General features: G+C 41.2%; 1 protein-coding gene across 5 annotated transcripts in view; it reads right to left on the reverse strand.

Moving 5' to 3' along the window:
* reln (reelin) overlaps positions 1-22113 on the reverse strand; it is a 99953-nt gene that overhangs the window by 60971 nt on the left and 16869 nt on the right. For all 5 annotated transcript variants that reach the window (XM_026175516.2, XM_026175514.2, XM_026175515.2 and 2 more), the window contains exon 2: positions 15031-15138. In XM_026175516.2, coding sequence (XP_026031301.2) covers positions 15031-15138 — 108 coding nt within the window. The remainder of the gene's footprint in view (positions 1-15030; positions 15139-22113) is intronic.

Raw genomic sequence — 22113 nt, forward strand, 5'->3', positions numbered from 1 at the left:
TTTCTCCTGTCACTTTCTAGTCATCCCTGACGTGCTCTCCGTTGTTTTTTCCCTGCTAATTTTAGCATCACACGACACAGTGATAATCACGTGGTATAAGGCTCCGCCCTTGTCATTTGTTGAGCAGGAAGAGTGAGCGCTTGTTTTCATGCAGATTACGTCCCGGATCAAAATGCGGTACAATCGTCGTCTTTTTTTTTCTTTTCTTTTTTTTTTAATCGTTGTCATTTGGAAATGAGATCGCACATAAGTATGAATCGAGATCGCGATTTTCTAACGATTAATCGTGCAGCCCTAGACATACCTATACATCGTTCTGTCTTTTTAACACAAATCCAGACCAGTTTCACTGCTGATATGTGCCACATATTTACCAGCATAGCACAAGGCAGCCAAGGCAACAGGTTTCGCTCTAATTGTTCAATTTTGCTGCAGATTAAGAAAAAAAAGCTTTGATTATGACTGTTGACCCATAATTTGAGAATTCCTTGCCGATGTGCAACACAAGTCTAGCTCTTTAGCTAATAGACACTAGTAGATGGCCACAAAGACAGAAAAAGAGCAGTGAGGTGATGGGACTGAACAGCAGAGAAATCAGCGGGAGATGAAAAGACAAAACTAGCCACCATTTTCACTAAATGAAAAATGATATGCACTTGCCACTCACCACAGAGGTGTGTTTAGAAACTTACACTTCACAAACTCTTGCACTGCAACTCTGAAGTAATGAAAGAAAACACACACAGATTTCAACGCTTTAAAAAAAGGCATAACTTAATGAGAGAATGACAAAAAAAATAGAAGAAATTAAGTATGAAATAGAGCGATTGCTCTCGAAGAGCTAAAGGTACGGCTAAAGAAAAGCAGAGCACTTAGGCTATGGTGAAGATGAAAAGGCAGTCTGATGCACTCCAGGACACAGCAGCACTGGGACTTGACACCGCTCACAGAATTTCTATTCCCACTTGAAAAATACACTCAGGCATAAAAATGCAAATAACGATCTCTTATTCCTTTCATGTCTGGGTGTGGAGAGGCAGAGAAAAATCACTATTATTCGATGTGAAAATCTCAAATGTTCCAGTAAAGCAACAAGCTTTAGTGAACCTGGACAGGAAAAAATAATAGAAGTTCTGACATTCACGATTCGGTCCAGGGAAGAAGCAGAAAAACAGCACGACGGCCTCTTTCGTACCTGTGAAATGAAAATATATGAAAGAAAAAGGCCCTCCTGTGACCTTAAATTACTCTTAACTCAGCTGACCTCTGAGTTCTTTGTTAAATTAGCAGCTGGCAAATACCAAACCTGGTAGAAAAACACCTCCTTTATCGCTGATGATTCCCCTGAACTCCACGTGATAAACCCTTGATGCAGTGTTAATTAAAAAGCATCTTTTACTTTGTGATTGCGAGAAAAGATTTTGGTTGAGCGTTCTAAGCATTCTTTAAAAAAAGATTCAGGACTACTACTTTTTAGTAGAAATCATTTTATGCTTCATTAACTGTGATATTTTATTATCCGCACTGGGTGCTATTATCACGCCATCAGCTACATGCAGAACTCGCCTAATGAGCTGTAAATTTATAAGTGCATTACAAATGCCACCAGTGATGCATTAATGCTGCGCGTTAGCATCAGCAGAGTCCATCTCTAATTCAATAAGCAGCCTCAGGAGGATCTTGAAGGAATACTCCATCCACACATTGTCAGTCAAATACGCACATGCAAATACATGCGCGTTCACACGTTCAAACACATGCAGTTCTTTCACATGTAGATTGGATACTTAAGAGCTGTCGGAAGTGATTAATGGCAAGGGAAGATGACCTGCTAACTCCCACGGTATGACGGGCCAAACCTTGTTTCATAAATATGAACCCACACACACATGCACACGGGCACGCAGTTGCTTATACATGCGCTCCCGAGCGTGCCCACACACGAACTCAATCGCACACACAAAAACACAGGAAATGGGTGTGTCTGGATTTTAGGGGTCACATGTTGGTTGTTGGAATGTCACTCCGACATCCATCTCTGCTGGTAATTGTAGTGAATTTTTAAAGCCATCCATAAAAAAGAAAAAAAGAAGTGGGAAGCTGACCGCCTCTTATTTATTCATGTTCCGTCTGCCCATGTCTCCGCTAACAAAGACTTCCCCACATTTTTCCATTCTAATTTTTTTAATATGTAAACACTTCAGTTCACATCTGTGTATGTCCTATTTAAAAATCTCTCTATTTCTCACTTTGCAAAGCTGATGAGCTTTCCACAGCCAAGCTCGAAACAAGTCAAATAGATGGAGTGAGAATTCTCCCCGATGGAGCAGATGGGCAATCGGTGGCTCAGCCTGGCAGCAAGTTAACACTGTAGGACCAGCAGGAGCCGGTCGAACTGGCATTAGAGATGGTAGTTAGGCTACGTGGCAGAGTTTTGAGGATTCAAAAGGCACCATTCAAACTGAAATGCACATTTACCAAAATCCATACGCACCATTTGACATCTGGTCAGTAGCCATTTGCTGCCTAGCAGATGTCTAATGGTGTCCAACTAAGTGCTTTTTAAGATCAGTTCAAGGCAGTTAAACATGCTTTTCCTGCTATGATTGACACAAAGGCACTTGAACAACGTGTTTAAGCTGCTTCCCTGCCATCAACAGTAAATGCTGTAAACTTGTCTGGCTTGCTTACAGCGCTACAGCGTGCGCACTGTGCATTCAGAATCACAGACATGCATGCGGCTCTGTACGCTTGAACTAACAAGAAACAAGTACAATTAAAATGCATGTGTATGCACAGCAGTTTGCTTAAAGCATTAAAACCCTACAAGGCAGTGTAATGTGCTGTAAAGAGGTTATTCCATTATTTGTCTAGGGATCTTATATTTGTCGCTAAGCACTTATTTTAACAGAGAAAAGTCAGTTTCACATAAAAAGCAGAGATGAATGTTTATCACCTTGCGTATCCTCACTCTCAGACAGATAATAGCCTTGCAACCATCTTTTTACCACTGGCTCAGACTTAAAAAGCTAATGCACAGCACGCCAAATAACTTGGCGAGAAAGCCAATTAAAGGTTCATATTTCACGCAGTAATTCTAACCTGTCACAAAATTATTGGAGCATTAACATGTGTTATTAAAAGCCTGTGAATGTATGGGAATCTGTCAAAAGCTGGAATATAATGCCTCTGTCAACACGTTTCAAGAGAAGGCCACACAATGGCCACATAAATGATACATCACAACAGTAGTGACAGCCTGAGTGGGGACCCCATACGCTTTGTGCTGCTGAATGATCCCATGGGATGTGTGTTTTTTTCTGTGTGTCTGATGTGGTGCATTCACCCCTTCTTCCACAGTGCCATCCTCAGCTGGTCAGTCGGACCACTGCAGGGTCTCGTGGTACATGACAACCCACTCTGCTCTGCCATTGGCCGAAAATGGCATCCATCTTTGCCTTTGCCAATCATGCTACCATGGAGACAGGTTGGCAACTTTGAGGTGGTGGCGGGGGTCCGACACAGCGTTGCCAGGAGGAAGCTGTGTGTTAATATGGGTGGTGAAAGATGCCAGCGGCCAGGGGGAAAGAGAGTAAGAAACTCTGTGGGAAAATGTGAGGGAACGAGGCTTGCCACATCAATGAAAGACTTTAAATGGTATTAAAGAACACCTGTGGGGTCTGCTAAGCATCAAATGTGCACTGGTGATGAAGTGCAAAGAGAGGCTTATTGTGCATGTGTTTACATTAATGTTTCCATATCCACACAGTAAAAAAATGTGTTGGAAACACCTGACCAATCTTTGCCCGTGTGCATGCGCTCATAGAGCAGTTTCGCTTTCATTTAGACTTCCATTGTATCTCACAGCATCCATCATCCATAAACTCCTGATGGCATAGCTGCACCCACCCACAAAAACACAAATCTATGGCTTGTTGTAGGAGCTGCCAGTATGGCTCCACCCAGCTGACAAAGAGAGAGAGTATTTTGCAGAAAAAAGCATACGCTCATGTGTTTACATTGTTTAACACAAATACTCAATTGCTTCTGTGAGATGCTCTACATATGCTCCTTGTGTCAAAACTGGTAACTGAAAAGTTAAAGTAAGAAGAAAATAAACATCTAATTCGTTACTTGTGCGCTCCTGGCTTCCTTGCTGTGATCAAGAGCTACAAGCCATGCAAGCATAAATGATAAATGGAGTACAGGAACACCAGTGGAGCATAATAGACCCTCCAGAACTAATGTCCCATAATTGAAATGAATGTTGTTCTGAATCAAACAAGTGTTGTGTGTTTTGGAGCCGCACCTTGTATGATAGATGAGACTTAGACTACTTTACAAAAGCCTAAAAAGCCATATTCACAGGCCCGCACAGATCATACATCAAATGCCTGTATAAGAGTATATTCCATCTACACTGCTGAATACAGTATCTGTTGGATCCAGAATGCTATGAATATTTTGATAAAAATATTTTGGTCCACTTCTCCAGCACTACTTCAATGCGATATGTCCATTCTGGGTGGTTGTTCGAATTTTGAGCAGAGCAGTCACATAGTTTTGCTTTGGAGGAAGCACAGACTAAAATACTGAAATATGAGCTACATCATATTGGATCAGAAAAAAGTGTATGAGCCAAACTTTACCCAAAACCAAGATCATCAGCTGTTTCAGGCTGAGATTCAAAAGCACATAAAAAAAGTGAAACATTTTCAAGTGCTCTCTTACTTCTTTTTAGTCGTATATTTAGACATTAAAGAAGTGAATTAGATCTTCATAAAAACCTGTAATTACACAGAAAAACCACATATCTGCTAGAAGTGCTGTAGGTCCGAGTTCTGGAGGTGAAACGCCATTTTGCATGGATCTATTTTCTTTCATGTTTGACTAACCGTTTGTGTTTGTTATTACGTTGGGCTTATTTGTAGTGATGAAGCTTTATTTCAGTAAACACAAGGTTATAATTATTGATAGGAAGGACAGCCAAAACTATGATAATAAAAGCTTTCCTTTATGTTTTTAATAGAGTCAAACTTCCTAAAATGGGTTCAGTCCCAGGCTCAAGATATGTGTGTTATGTAAACTATGAAGGTGAAGTGGTGCTTCAAGCCCTAAATCAGCAACTGAAAGGCTGAGTGCTGGTGTTGTGGGGCCTGTGAAGCAGCAACCAGTGGAGGACAGCCAGCTTCGTGCCCCAGGAGAGGTTTACCACATTGGGTGGCAAAGTCACTAAACACCCCTGTAGTCTTTGAGCACCATTTTCTTCTTCCAACTCTCCATCCATACATCCATCCATCAGCAAAGCCTATGAGCAGCTGCCTTCTGTGGGTGTGTGTCATTGTAGCTTGGCAGGCACACACCACAGCTTTACCGGCAGGCGCTAGGGCTAATTTGATTTTTAATTCAACACGACTCCTCGGCTAATAGTTTGAGTTGGGGATTAATTAATCTGATTTGACTTGTGCTAATTTCTTGCACCCACGTCCCCGGTCTCCACCCGTCAGTGCAGCAAATAAACAAACCGGTGAGGCCGTGGTCTCGCAGGCCCTGCCCTGACACACATGAGAGAGATAGAGACCTGGGGCGACAGGTGAGGAGCCGACGGAAAAGTAGCGTGGTGCCTGTGCTGCCTTTGTATGCATGTGTATGTCGAGTGTGTTGTGTGTAGCTAAATGTGTTTATGGAGGAGGCTGGAGATGAGCCTGGTCTGACAGAGAAGTGCTGGGAGGCAGTGAACTAATCACAGCAACAGACTGGCTCTCGTAAGGAGGGCGAAACAAAGAGAAGGTCAGTAACTATTTTCACAGCCAAAATATGGGTCAGAGTGGATCTGGGTGAGTTCCTCACAGATAACTTGTATATAATGTAAAAGGGAAAAAAGTGGCCATGCAATAGAGCATCCATGTTCTGTCTCTGAGGCTTTTAGAGGGTAGAGGGCCAAACCCAGGTAGGGCCCTACAGCAGGAAAAAACACACACTAAGTGTCCTCAGCTCACAGAGTCAGATTGAGCACTTCCACTCTTTCTAATACTCAAGGGAACTTTAAAAATGAATAGACCTAAGAGTGCAGCTTGGATGGCATGCACTTTGTGGGGAAGGCTTTGTAAAATCACTTCCTTTCACTTTGCACACCAATACCCACACGCTTGCAAGGTGCTAGTGGTGGCATAGAATTTAAGCAAGATAAATTTCAAAGTCAGCTTGCCTCGAACTTAAAATGACGCAAACCTTCTGCCGTTGACAGAAATGTGTCAATCGGAGCAGTCAAAGCTGTCTCTGTCTTTATTCTATCTTTATTTCTCTCTCATTCGCTCTGGCATGTTACCACCCTCTCTGCATGGCAGAAAATAACATTGCTCTGCTCAAGAGAGACCACACATGGGAGAAACAGCCTACGCCTGCTGCTCTCTCCTGCAGAATAATAACAAAAAAAGATAATAATAATAAAATAAAACTGCCCAACAGCTCGCACACCACTTTGAAATCTCTATCACAGAGAGTCCAGCTCCTGCTCTTCCTCATTCCTGCTCTCTTAGTCAGCCCTGGACCGGATTTACCATACAGCAAAGAAAAGAAAAAATGTTTATAAAAATACACATGAGTTCTCACATGATGAAAATATGAACACATACACACACACACACACACACACACACACACACACACACACACACACACACACACACACATACATTAGGGCACAAATAGATGCACACAGGCACACATACTGAACACTACACAAATGTAAGCACACCTGGGGAAGCCATGGGAGTTCAAAAAAGCACAGTTTTTTTCCTTCAATAGAGCTAGTGTACATTCAATGAACCAGTAAATTCCCAGCAGCACCAGCAGTAGTGCTCCTACAGGTCTGCTGCACCATCACACCGGAGAGGCTGTTGGGATGTATGGCCAAACAGCTGTGGCCACTGCTTTAGGTCCAACATGAATCAGTAATGAATCGTGTATTCTGTTTGAATTCTTTAAAGGTGGGCTTGCTTTGGCCTCTAAGGACGCTTTCCACATGGAGAGAAGTTACTTCTGACTTCTGGTGCATAATTACCCAAGCACTCCACTGGATTCTGGGAGTACACAAATGTTTAGCCACCTGTTAGCAGCCTCCAGGCATTGCATATTAGTGGGGGGAATATGTGTTAATAAAAGAAAGGGACAGCCTGGGCGAGAAGGTTGAGGAAGTCCAGTGCCAGCAAAACAGGGAGATTTACAACAAGCCGACCCAGTTGATCTTAAGTGTGATCTGACACGCTGCTGCAGAGAACACAAATAACCTACCATACATAACCCGCCTCCTGACAACTCATTTCATCTTCTGCACTAATGAATTCATCATCAGGAGGGATATGCCTTTGGTGTCCCAGCCCTGAGCAGAGAAGGAGTAATGGCTTAGATAAGTCATCATCATCATTATTAACATCATCACTGCTGCCAGCACCTCCTAGTCTCTGTTTGGCCCATAGTTCAGTAGCAACAGTTTGGGACTGTAAAGTGTCCTTGACAGAGATGTGATAGTCAAACTTTGGTGTTCAAGGTTATTGTGAGGATGCATATCAGAGCAAAGGTGTCACAGATGTGTATCCTATGTATGAGAATCAGCGCGAGTGTGCGTATGTCAATAGAATTTGAATGTGTTTGGGGTATGAATGGATAAGTCGGTGAGTGTGAGAGCTCTTATGGGAGCAAACGAGTGTATATACGTGTGTGTATGTGTGTATTTATGAGCACATGAAGGAGTCTAAGCGGCACAGTCAGGGAGCTGTCAGCAGAGAGCCAGAGAGCACGCTGATCACAGGGCTGCAGTGTGTTTGATGTCTCCTAGGGACTGACAGCTTCTCTCCCCTTGGGAGCCCCTTCTCTCACCCCTTCTCTGCTCCCTGCACCACCCTTTCTCTATATCATTCCTCTTTATCCTCATCTTTCCATAGCATCTCCTTCACAGTCTGTGCCCTGCTCGGGAGGGGTGGGTTTGCGAAAGAACACTTGTGCTCTCGTGGGACTGTTGGTACTGTTTGAGAAAACACAGAGGTTCCCAAACAAGGCTTTGTACAGCAGGAAGCACACCTGCGAGTGTGTCTCCATAAATACTGACATGATGAGCTGCCATCTCTCATAGTCTGACATTCTGGCTGACATTCAATCTGGCTTAGTGGCAAGAGGGGGCTGACAGCTGACCTTCAGCCCCGAGATGGATGAATGTGTGGATATCTGGATTTGAATGCATAATTATGTATATTAAAAAGGAAGAAAATTTTAATATTTTTTCTATTTCAGAACACGTTCTGCTAACCTGCTAATGCATGGGTCATTTTGCAAACAAGATTATATACTATGGGTCAGTAGCAGCTTTATATAAAGTAATTAGCCTGCATGGCACCACAGTCAGATGCCACAATTTGATTTCAGTAGCACTGACGAGTTTTTGGAAGTTCTGGCATTTCTTTCCTTATTTCTTACTCTGTGGTCGCAGCAGCTGAATGGCAATATTTTCCAGCAGAGTGGAAGTTTGTGAGAGCTTCATGCTTCCCAAGTTGGAAAATGAACACGGGAATTAATGGCATATTATTTAGTATGAGGGCTCAGATAGTTGAGGTTAGTATATTCCACTGTATACTATTTGTCATTTTCATGCCCCAGTTGTGCTTTTAAATTATCTGATTTCTGACTGCCATAAAAACTAGACATCAGTGCATCTTTGTAGTGTATGACTATCAGAATCCTCCAATATAACATAAAGTGCTGTTGGGCATGAAATCTACAACTTAAGAATTCATCTGTTATTGTCTGATATACCGCTATGAGAATAAACTGCAAACTGCATCTTTGTCATTTATCATTTTACTGTTAAATGACAAAGATGAATGAATGCTAAAGCCTATTCATATATTATACATATATTAACTACTTTGTAGCTCACTAAGAATCAAGCATAATTTATAGCAAAAAAATAAATTAATTAAAAAAAATGTTTAGTTGTTAAATTGTTTGCATGAAATTTACTACCAAGGCAACAGTTTGAGGAATACCTTAAAACTGAGTGTCAAATTAAAAAAAATATTACAAAGGTGTAACAGAGTACCAGGTGCCCTGGGATTAATTTGAGAGTTAAATGTTTGCGAGACCTGATTATTATTTTGGCGGAAGACCTTTTCTGACAACCCCTCCTACACAGGTCAAGGTGCAGCAGGATTTCATCAGTTGGGTTGTGTGTTAGCATGAGCCCATCCGTCATGGCAAGAGAGTGTCGGCTGGATGTCCCTGTCACTAAGCTGTCCATTTTGTCAGACGGCCAGATCCATCATATTGAGATGGGGACTGAGCCTTGCTAGCGGAAGACAACCACCCCGCAAATACATACAAATATGCAAATTAACAGCAAAATAAACATCACCCTGCAAACGAGCCATCCATCAATGACCAGTTTCTCAGCAGCTCAGCGCTGGCAAGGCAACACCAATCAGGCCCTCCATCAGGGGGAGTGATGAAATGCCATCATCACATCCTGTCATCCTCCTTCTCTCTCTCTCTCTCTGTATGAATGTACGTATGTATGTACGTATGTATGTACATATATATATATATATATATATATATATATATATATATATATATATATATATATATATATATATATATATATATATATATATATATATATATATATATATACACATACATACACATATATACATATATATACATACACATACATATATATATATATATACATATATATATATACATATATATATATATACATATATATATATATATATATGTGTATATATATATATATATATATACATATATATATACATATATATATACACATATACATATATATACATATATATATATATATATATATATATATATATATATATATATATACATATATATATATATATATATATATATATACATACACATACATACACACATACATATATATATATATATATACACATACATACATACATACATACATATATATACATACATGTATGTATGTATGTATGTATGTATGTATGTATGTATGTATGTATATATATATATATATATATATATATATATATATATATATATATATATATATATATATATATATATATATACACATATACACATATACATATACATATAATAACTGGTTGTGACACCAGAAGAACTGCAATCAAGTGTTTGTAATCACTGTCTGTGAGTCTGTGGAGGAATTTTGGCCCACTCTTCTGTGGAGAATTGTTTTAATTCAGCCACATTGGTTGGTTTTCGAGCATAAACAGCCTGTTTGATCAAATTTTAAGTTGAACTGTGACTATGTCACTCCAAAACATCCATTATATATTTTGATTCATTCACAGTTGAACTTGCTGGTGTGGTCTGGCTCACTGTCCTGCCACATAAAGTGAGCATGAACTAATAGATGGACATTCTCCTTCCTGTTTTTTTGGTATAGGGCGGAAATCGTGTTTTAAATGAAGTCATCCAGGTCTTGAAGCAGCAAAGTAGCCCCAGACAATCACACTACCACCACCATGTTTGACTGCGGCTCATGTTCTTTTTATGTGTTATGTGTGTTTCATGGCAGATGTGGAGTGAGTCAAACCTTTCAAGAAGTTTTTTTTTTTTTGTCTTGTCAGTCTACAGAATAATTTTCCAAAAGTTTTCGGGATCATGTTTTTTGAGAGACGAGACTTTGTGTTTTTTTGGTAAACAGTGGTTTTATCCCCTGTAACTCTCCCGTGGAAGTTATTTTTGCCCAGTCTCTCGAGTGAATGATGAAAACTGACCATAACTGAGGCAAGTGAGGCCTGCAGTTCTTTAGATGTTGTGTTTAGATGTAGCCGTCCTGGATGACTTGCTCATGCACTCCTGGACTAATTTTGGTAGGCCGGCCACTCCAGTTGAAAACTGTTTTTCTCCATTAGTGAATAATGACTTTCACCATGATTCCCAAAACCTCAAAAATAGCCTTGTAACCCTTTCCAGACTGATAGACATCAGTGAAACTGTCAAATCTCTTCTTGAGTTTCTTTAGATTGCAACATGAAGGACTGCTTTCCGAGATCTTTTTGCCTTCTTTGTTTTGTCAGACATTAAACACGCCTGAGTGTGGCTTTAGAAATTGAGCTGAGCTTTCCAAAAAAAAGTGGTTAATCACAGTTAATTCATGATTTAGCAAGAAAAGCCAGTAATTTCTTCCACACAGGGTCAGAGAGCTTTGGATAGCATTTTTACTGTAAAAAACATAACTGTGCACATTCTATTTATTTTTGTCCAATGTTAGTTTTGTGTGATGATCTGAAACATAAAAGTGTGTGAAATATGAAAAAAGAAAAAGGAAATGAGGAGGTATGTACACATTTTTCCACTCTCACACTCATTCCTCAATCTCATACACTTTCTCAGTCCATTATTGGCCGTGTTGCTCTAAATGTTCAAAGCTCTCCTTTTCCTTCAAGTGCCTGTTCATCATTGTGATTATAAGTTATCCGGACACATTTAGAATGAATACTTGCTCTGTCTGTCTTTGTGTTTGAATGGATAATGATGTGATGGGAAACATTTTACTATCAGGGAATACAAATCAGACCACATGTGACATTACTTTCCATCCAGGCTCTGGCCTATGGGTTTTAATATATCACCTCATTACTGCTATGTGACATGTAACAGCAAGCAGATTTTATGATACATGAAACAAAAATCAAAATTATGACAATATACTTATGTTATTGGTTTCATCATTTAATCTTTCTGGTTGCCAAGCTGAAAGCTTCAGAACGCCAAGAGGGCGGATTGGAAAGAAAGACGTCTTAATGGAATAAATGTCAAAGAAAGGAAAAACACTGAGGAGTTGGAATTCTTCGGCTGCTGAGTCCAGACTCATGTTGCATTTCTGGCAGTGTGTACAGACATCCGTTTTGACCACGTTACATTCAAACATGCATATAAAGTCTCCATGTTTCACTCTAAAGTGTTTCAAAAAGTCTCTAATGAGTACTTGGGTTGTCAAAATCGACTACAAAGTAGACTCAAATGAAGCTGCACGTCATACCTCATCCATTAACTGTGAGTTGTAAGTAGTTGAATCCCAAAATGAAATGTCAAGTCTTTCCTCTCAGCTTTGGCACCTTGAAATAAATGCACCCAGACTAGTTTTGCTAGCCTGTGATCGCTACATTTACGAAAACCACAATTAATTTGCACTCCCGCGTTCTCCCTGTATTTAGCAGGCATGGCTTCCAAAGCACAACATTGTTTTTAGCTCTAGTTCATCTGATTCTGCACTTGCCACAGCAGAGCAGTTACAGCATCGTAAAGGTCTGTGGTTAGCCCGCCAGCAGCAAGTAGAAGGTCGCTTGCCTTTAGGGAGTGGAGGAACCAGCCTTGAGCAACTTGAACCACAACTCAGCGCAGCAGCCGAAAACATGGCATTCCTTAGACTACCTTAAACTGCCCTGCCGACTGCTTCCCCACACATCGGTTACAGTAATTTGACAAACAGTGGGCGACGCTGCAGTGAAAACCCTCAAACTAAAACATATGTGCTACAAACGAATTGCAGTGCTCTTTGAACTACAAGTGGAGTGGAAGACAACATAATGAAAAAATCACTGCTGTCTTCATGTTATGGTGTTTGTTTCTTAAAGTTATAATTGTAACAGATCAACAAAAAGAAAAAGGAGTGATAAACACACACACACACACACACAAAGAGAATTGATGAAGCATGCAATTCCGTCATGCTCACATCCACACTGTTTTTATGACGTGTAAAAAGCAACAAAGGATGACACAGAAGACTGAGGGGATTTCTCTCTGTAGAGGCTATTGGGCAGCCATCGTGTCTGCTTCCTACCACAGCTTTGACCACACCAACCACTGGACATCCCAAGGCAGCGAGTAAAAACACTAACCTCTGTGTCCACAGCTCCCTGACTTTGTCTATTTAGTCCACTTTACATCTTTTTTAAAACCATTGATTCCTTCTTTGTCTCTCTCTTAGGATCTCTTTGTTTTGCTCTTCACCTCCAACAACACAAACACAGCCAAAAACAAAAAGAAATCTTCTCTCACGCTTCATCTTAAGCTGCCGTTTCAGTCTTTCAGTGATTTATTAGCGATCTTCTCGCTACAGTGGTTTCATTCTCCCTGTGCTATAGTTCATGCTAGTTGCTGGACTGATACATCTGCCAACCACATGTTCCCCCCAGCCAGCCAACACTTCACTTCAGCTGAACAGTTGGACTGTGTGTGTGCTCTTGAGTGAAAGTTGGTGGTATTTCTATTGAACGTGTGCATACGCATGTTGCAGTCCATTGTGTAACCGTGTCCCCCACGTGGCTTCATTCAGAGGGATTAGAGCCCCACCATATCCTGCTCATAAACACTATGTTCATAAAACTCCCTGGTGGAGTTGCGTGACCCTCTTGCGCTCAAAGGCACATTTATATTTGTCACAACACTGGACATGAAGAGGCATCACACTGTATTATTGTTCCACTGCATTATCTTCAAAGCATTTTGGGAAAACGCTGGCTCTCTGTTAAGTCACCAAGTTTCCATGAGCTTATTAATAAAGGACGTTCTCTTTAGGAGAATGTCTTCAGCCCTTCCAACGCTGAGCAGCCTTCAACGGCTAAGTGGACCACCATGTTCTGCAAAGTTTCTATCACTCGATCATAAAAAAAATCCCAGTGTACCTCAAAAATGCGCAGAAAAATTAATCGAAGGGAAAATAAAACCATAAATCTATTAAATCGTCATTCAGAATCTCCTCTATGACAAGACTGCTTTTGCATGTGCCTGCTGCTCCATGGAGTCCTGAATCCCACAGTGGGAGGGGTGGCTGGAGAATTAGAGCAGAGAGACAAAGTGCAGAAAGTTCTTCAGCTGAGGACCAAATGTCTAACTGGCACTGCGAAACCCAGACAGATTACACATGCTGTAACGGAAGACTTTGTAGACTTACTTAAACACACATCTTACAGAAAGTCACCGTTCCACAAGCTGCTGCCTATCAGGGTAGGCGTATCCTTAAAACTTTTCAAGTAATTAGAGTGAAGCTAAGGTGACGCAATCCGTGCTTGGATGCCTCCCCAGTAAACAGAGCTGCCAAGAGTGAAGAACTGCCCTGGCCAGAGTGAAGTCAAAGTCTGAAGAACAGTGGAGTTAGTCAGGATAAGGGAGCCCACTGCGCAGCAGTTCTGGGACACTAGCCCTGTTCTCTAAGGAGTTCTTTATAGCTGTTCCACTGCACCAAAAGAGCCCCCATCCGTGCACACAAGGGCTCCATCCGCAAATACTTCATCTGAGTCTACAAATCTTGGTTGTGTGTCCAAAAAAGAGTTGCACTTAATGCATTTCAGTTGCATGCTTACAGTGTAATTCGATTACAGTTGTCAAAAGTGTAAAGACTTATAAGTTTAGCTTTAATCTTTTAAGGATAAAGAGAGATTCAATTTGTATCATTAGAGCAGAGCATGCAGACAATGCAAAGGAAAGGCGGACAAAGAATAAGATAAGTTGTTTGCAAACTTCATCCAGTTTAATAGCAACATCTACCACCTAAACTGTTGCTATATTTGCATCTCTGGATAAAAAAAATTGTAAATCAGCCCGTCCACTGGGCCTTTACTCCAACATTTGGCAAGCTGGCCTGGTGATCACTTGTTATTTTAAGTTTAATCTTTTAGAAAGCTCTACATTTGCTGCTTTGCTCTTCATATCTATCTCATATTCAGTTTTTTTTTTGTTCTCTCAAACATCAATGAAAACCCATCTGACCGAACCCTTGATCACATCATCCTGACTCCTCATCCATCACGACCTGTCATAACCGGAGAAGGGAAGTGGCCTTATGCTGAGTCTGGGAACGGATGTGGATCACTGAGCTGGATCGTAATACTCCGTGGTCCCAGCAGACACTTCTCGGGGTATCTGAGGGTTTGCTAGTACTAAAAAGCATAATAAAAAAAAGCAGCTTGTATTGGCAAAAGAAACAAGACTCACCAAAGCCAAAAGCAGCTGGAGCAGGAATGGGAGCCGACTGGACTGGTGTTGAGGTGTAGAGGCCAGTCACCAGGAGACCATCGAAGGATACACTGGTGGAGATGGTTACTGAAGAGAGAGAGAAAAAAGGAACATGCTTACTGCTGGTGAAGCTGAGAGTTACTCCCAGAAACATTTTAAATATAATGCATCCAGCTGTTATTTGTTTCACCACCCCTGTATTAACACCTCAAATGAATACAGGAAGATGAACTGTGAACGCCGATTAGGTGTCAGAGATCGCAATTACTAAGTTGCATTTACGCTTCATTTGCAGGCTAAGCAGATAATTAGCAGGCGTGATGTACGTGTGTGGACAGGATGTTTGGAAGTATGTAGAGCAGCTCACTAACGTCCTGCTGCTAATCACATCAGGTGTTAGCACATGGAAAGGTAAACTGGCCATTAAATGGGATGCCAACAAGACCAAACACCCTGCAGGAGGAGAGGAGAGTGCATGGAGGTGTTAAAGCAAAATCTAGAAGGTCACTTGCACACATATATATATATATTCAGACAGAAGTAGAAGCATTATTAAAACATGTGCTAAACCAGGGTATGAGTTACTTTAAAGGTTGCTGAACCAGAAAACAGCAGAATATCCCCACCTCACCTTTTACAGAGAAAAATGGTGGCAGAATGTAATCTACCTCATCCTCAACAAATCACAGTGCTTTAATCAAAGCCTGTCGTATTGACAACCATATTAGAACAGACTGATGAGCTAATTGGCTGTAACCCTGATAGCTTTGCTAAGCCTTTATTCTTCCCAGCCCACCACAAACAGCCACAGATCAGAAAACTCCCGGGAGTGTGTTATCCAGCTGAACACATCTACAGCTCAGTGTATCCCGCAGCACGTTAACTATTGATCCACCCGGTAAACAAGGGCCCTGAGTGATGGGACCACAGAGTCAGCTGCATCACTGGAGGAAGAGGGCTCAGTCACTGGACTGTTTCCAGCCAGACAGAGCAGAGTACAAGGAACAGCCCGTGGCTCAAAGGAGGAACACACACACCCCACCAAAAAAAAAAAAAAAAAAACAGAAGACAAAACCATTTTACACATCAGGGAATAAAATCCTTTGCGGCTGAGAAAGATGAAGGCATTGTTGTTTCCTGACCCTGGAATCCCCCTGCTTATGGAGGAAAACTGAATGGGAAAATGAGGCGACACCCACAGCGAGACTGTGTTTTAGTAAGAATAGCAGCATGTCAGTTGGGTCTCAGGGTGTTCATTCTTCTGGGTTTGGTGCGTTACACTGTGGAATTCTGGGCAGAGCTGACTCCTGTGTGGCCCCGTCTGCCTGCCTGGCTGTCTGACTGGGCGACTCCATTAACATGTCCTCGCACAAGACGCTTGTGCGTGTGTCTCTGAATGTGTGTGTTCGCCGCATGTCTGTGTATGTCGGACGTGTTACACCCTGTCTTAGGAGCAGAGTTCAGTCCATCTCTTCCCTCCCTTTCTCTCCTCCATATCAAACCCTCAATAATTCATCCCACAACACTCCTTACTGTATCCGGACGTTTCCTCCTTTGTTTTTCTGTCGTAACTTTTGCACAGGGATCCAGCACTCCACAAGGAGTATATAAAGGGTTTACTAATAGTATACACACTGTACATACTCTCTCTGCTCCATTACAGTATAAAACAGTCGGTTTTGTACTTTTTTATGTTGCTCTGATGATTTCTCTGAGAAACATCCACTCAAGTAACAGGATCTAAAGCTCATTTCAAGGACTTCCACTTTTTTTTCCAGCTGCTGGCATCTCCTCACAGATAGGCTTTTAGTTCCAGTTCTGTGACACACTGTTTCTCAACTTGTCGCAATTTAAATGTAATGAGTGAGCCTAATTTGGGTTGAAAGGGTTAATGTTATGAAAGGCCTATTTTAAAGCAAACCATGCAGGTAACTAAGTATTTTGTCATGGTCCCCTTGGTCTGCTTTTTGAGTCGCTTTACACTTTTTTAAATTTAGTTTGTTTTTCTAGTGCTTGAGGTTTTTAATTATCGTTAACTTGAGTTTTTGTTTCCTGTTTTGATTTCTTTATTATTCCAGCATACAGTGAGTCTTTGTTCTTGTTACTGTAGACAGCGTGTTTTGGTTCATGTTCTGTTTTTTATTCGTTGTAGTTATTTTAGTCGCCTCAGCTTTTCTTTCTCTGTTCCTTCTGTCTCATCTTTCTGTTACTGTTTCTGTGGCTGTTATTAAGATCTAGTGTCAGTCTTATCTCTGTGTGTAGCGTCTCGTCTCTGGATTACTTCCTGTTTTACTTTGACGGTTAGTTATCCTTCATGTCCTGTATTAGTTCCACTTCCTGTCTTTCCCCCCCCCCATTTGTTTTCAGCTGTGTCTCGCTCTCCACCTGTCTCAGTCCTCCATGTATATACACAGTTGTGTCTTACCTTTTGTCCCTTTTTGAAGTAACATATTTTCCAGAGGCTCTCTCTAATCCCAGCCCCAATTATTACTTTTGGACTTCTGTTTGTTTCTCTATGGTTTTGTAATTTGGGACTTAATAAAAGGTTTGTTGTTCTTGTTATCTAACTCTTGGTGCCTAAACATAACCAAATACTTTTTGCTGTCTAAACCTAATCAGAGAGTAAAAGCAAAAGTTAAAAAAATAAAAAGAGCGATAGACTGAAAACAAAACTAATTAGAGAGTGGAGGAAAAAACAAAGTGCAAAACAGACAGCTCACAAACCAGACACAAACCACCGTCTCCAGTGATTTAATTCACTGCCAATTCGCCAACCTCCAAATGAGGATTTTACCGCCCTATAAAGAAGGAAAATTACGTCTCAGCGTCCGCTGAAGCCATCGGACTGCACAGCTCTGCAACCCCAGCCGCATCTGATGGAAAGACTGTGATGCCCTGGGATGAGAACGCGCTCAAAATGATTGCGTTATTGACACTTCCTACATAGCAGTTCATATTATTAATTGTGTATGGAAGAGTAATTTTTTTTAATAGTCCCTGTCATCCACTCCACTTTGCAAACTTCTACAGCACAGTGTAAACAAGATATAAAAACACCAGTTACGCTTTATTTCTATTTCACACTTGATGACTGAGTGGTTTTTTCATGGTATCGAGATTTTGTTTATTTGTCTTGACCACATATCTGCATGAATGTGTATGTGTAGATACTGGTTTGTTTGTTTTATATGTCAGAAATAAATGTTATCATGGTCGCAAATATTAACCAGTCAAAAGGGAGAGCTGTCTGCAGTCCATCCTGGTCAATATAAAAAGCCTTACACTTAAAATATAGACGATTGCTTTTTTTAAAATTTAATATTAGTGGTTGTCCACAAAAAGAAAAAAAAATAGCTGGCTCTAATAACACTCTGTGAGCAACAAGTAATTTCCTTTTGCTTGTCTGCTCTGAGCACTGCCAAATTCTATCAGCATGTACAGCGTGTACACGAAGCTGTATTTTGAGAAAGATACATATTTTGCTTGGCAACAGAAGCATTATCATATTCGCTCCATGTTGCTCAGTGCACCTCTAACACATCCCTATCTGCAGAATGCAAAGAAAAGGTCTTTCTTATTAAAAAAACAGAAAGAAAGAAAGCAAAAAGCAGTTATCATGTTCATACTATGCATAAATGTCCTCCTCATTTGTGCTATTTTTCTATCCCTCCACGAATACATTACCCATTCAACAAATCCGTTCCACTGTGTGGTTAAGACATGTTATCAGTCTTTACATTATGCAGTATTGATCCAAGGCCATGGCATGAAGCAGTATTTAATGGAGTAATGACTGAGTTTAATGGACTAAGTTGGACCAGGCTCAGTACGCACAAAACGCTCATTTCTGCACTTCCATTGACCTGCATCACCAAGGTTACGCACACTCCATTACTCTCCACAGACAACTTTACATGTGCTGCACAAATACAGCAAACAAAAGACTTTTTTCCCCCTGCCTTCATTGTGCCGTTTCTCTCTTTAGCCGCGCTTTACACCTTTCCTACAGCTTCACTCCCATTGAGGAATCGCTGTAAAAGAAAAATCCTCTTCCCTGCACTTTCCCCATCAACTCCTTTCTCATGCATTTTCTGCTCCCTCGCAGCAGTGTACCTCTGTTTGATGTAGAGCATGGGGTGGGGGAGAAAGAGTGGAGAGGAGGAAAAACAAGAACAGGGGTGAAGAAGGATGGAGAAAGAAGGGGTACTGGAGTGGCCCGTGGAGAGCAGCACTACCTGATCAATACAAATCCAGGATCTAAATTATTTAGAAAGGCCTCTAACAACCTTCTCTCACTCGCCTGTGGAATGCATCAGACAGATGAGCCAATCAGATCAGATCAGATCAGATCCAATCACCTGTGGGGCTGCTTCACTCACGAGCACACACACAGACACGCACACAGATCTAAAGGGAGGCCTTTGATGGTAGCCTTAACATTCTTGTCCATACTTCATTTCTGAGCAATGTTCACTTGGCCGAGGGGGATGAGAAGCCATGAGGCGGGCAAAAGAGGTGAAATTAATACCAACAGTCTCATTCAACACGTAGGCAGGTTCTGTGTTTTTGGGTATGTATTTTTCCATGTGCATTGTTTCCTCACATATGAACAAACCGAGTGTCAGGCTAGTGCTGTTCATGCAAACTTCTATATTGAACTTTAGGCTTTTTCCTGTAGTAAGGACTAATCTTTGGTTTACATGTCAAGTGCACACTTAAAAAAAAGAACAATACGTGTGTGTTAACTCTGTATTTGCTGTATCAATTTTGACTGCTAGCTTAGTAAATGGGGATAGGTCAGTAGATCTTTAGCATGCTTTAGCATGTGTCTGAGCAGTTTCTGCTGTGTGCATGTCCTCGCTCAATCCCGTGCAGGATACAGGAAAACCCTGCCTTAATGTTTTCTTCCGCTAAACCTTTGCTATTTAATGCTTTACAACAAGTTGGTATTTTACAGCATGTGGGCCGGCCGCTACTTGTTTTTTAGTGCTTCTGTTCTTAATTAAATTTTGGTTATGTGATTCTTGTTGTGTTTAGGAAGGAAGAAGAAGGTTTCTACAGACAAATGAGCTACTAAACATTAACAAGGCCTGCATACGTTGGTGAACCTTCATGTTTCAAATTTCAAGAGGCACACGCTAGGTCCAAGTGTCATGCCTGCAAGTGCTCTTGACTTAGATCTTGCAAAATCCTCATTACACTGTATGCATAGCACTCATACCCACATACAGATTCTCATATTTTATACTGGAACACACCACAGAGCACATCTCTTGGCCCTAAGCCAGTATGTAATATTGATGGTGCGATGTGGTATGCCTCATTATAGACACACACAACCGTGCTACCGCTCAACTATTGATGGGCCCAGGGCTTTCTTCACTTCCTGGGATCCACCAGGAGTAATGTTAGGGCACGAAGTATCAGAGCACCACACAACGCAACAAAATACACATCCTTTGCTGACAAGTCTCTCAGAGATCAAGTAGGCACACACACACACACACACACACACACACACACACACACACACACACACAGAGAGAGAGAGAATGATGACTAACTGGTAATGTTAAACTAATCTTCTGTGACAGTCTACTCTGCAAAAATATGTTCACGAAAAACTGCGAGTAAATAAAAGAAAAGCCTACTTTTCATTTAAATGTATGCATGTGCTAAACACTACACTACTTGTTCTGTCTGAGCAAATCTTGGTTTGAATTTGTATGATTAATTTTTCACCTAGGATTCTCGATGAGTTCTTGTAGCCAGCTGCTAACCAAGAACAACAGGGCTGCATTATCATATCGCCTGAGTGCATTACGCTCTCCTGAATCCTATAAAAGCATTCTCAACATGGGAACAACAAGGCACTGGAAGAAGACAGTGAATAGGTATTTAAATTTTACAAGATACTACAGTATGGTTTTACACTAGTCCCAGAGGTGTGCTATTGCCTTTAGACATGACTGTAACGGTGCTAGACAAAGAACCTGTTTTTTTTCCCCTATATATAGTACAAACAGTGAGAGGAGAGCCATGAATGATAGAAGGTTTGGCCAATTCCTTGAGAAAAAAAATGGGTGTATTAAGCTGTCAAGCACAAACCAAATGCTCATGTTGGAAATTCCAAACTAATGTGAATGGATCACTGTATGCTGGGTCAGCAATTACAACAGGGTCCAGAAAAATAGCACCCAGTGGCATTTTAAAAGCCATGGTAATGTCTCCTTATGGTGCAGCAAAGCATAATCGGTACTGTACTTGGCAACATGTGGCATGAGCTCATTCTTAGAAATAAAGAAAAAAAAGTATGGGAAGGGATTAAACTAGAGCTGGACAGGAAGTCCTGGAGGTCTCAAAGAAGACCTGACTTACATCACGGACAAGTGTGTTTGCATTGAAGTGGCTATGTGGTTGGCATGGCCTGAACAGCTCCTTTCTGCTCTTTGTGTACAGACACACCCACCAGTCTTTAGCCTCACCCAATTTCACTTCACTTGCACAAGTCTCAAATAAACCTATTGAAAATACCTAAAATGGAAAGAAATGACTTTAGAAGGAGGTTCTGACAAAATCTGATACAGCTGCTCCCTTTTATGCCAGGGGCTGAAAGTACAGCTTAAAGAAGCAAGAGTCTGAAAAAGTCATTTTAGCAAGACATCAGAGTACAGACAGTGCAAGAGAATATATTATCAATGAAATTCCCTCCATCCCAGGAGGATGCCCTTTTTGTTTCCAAATGGATGGAGGTTTTCCTGGCAACGATCTGGATAAAGATAGCCGACCATCTGACCCATATCCCACTGGCAGACACACACGTGCCCCAGAGAGGACCAGGAAATGGAGGCCAGATCACAGGGAAGCTATAGTTCCATCTGTTTCCATGGCCATGCCAGTGTCGGGGTGCCACTTCACTCTGAGCTTCCTGAAATGGTTCAAACTGTCAGTCACCTGACCGTGACACCATGAAGGATAGGTTGCTGTTACCAATGACAATGAAGAAAGCAAAGATTGGAGCTTTAAATGGACAGCGTGTTCGTGGCCATCTGAATTACCCAA

The sequence above is a fragment of the Astatotilapia calliptera genome, chromosome 7 (genome assembly GCF_964374335.1).
Source record: "Astatotilapia calliptera chromosome 7, fAstCal68.1, whole genome shotgun sequence".
Lineage (NCBI taxonomy): Eukaryota > Metazoa > Chordata > Actinopteri > Cichliformes > Cichlidae > Astatotilapia > Astatotilapia calliptera.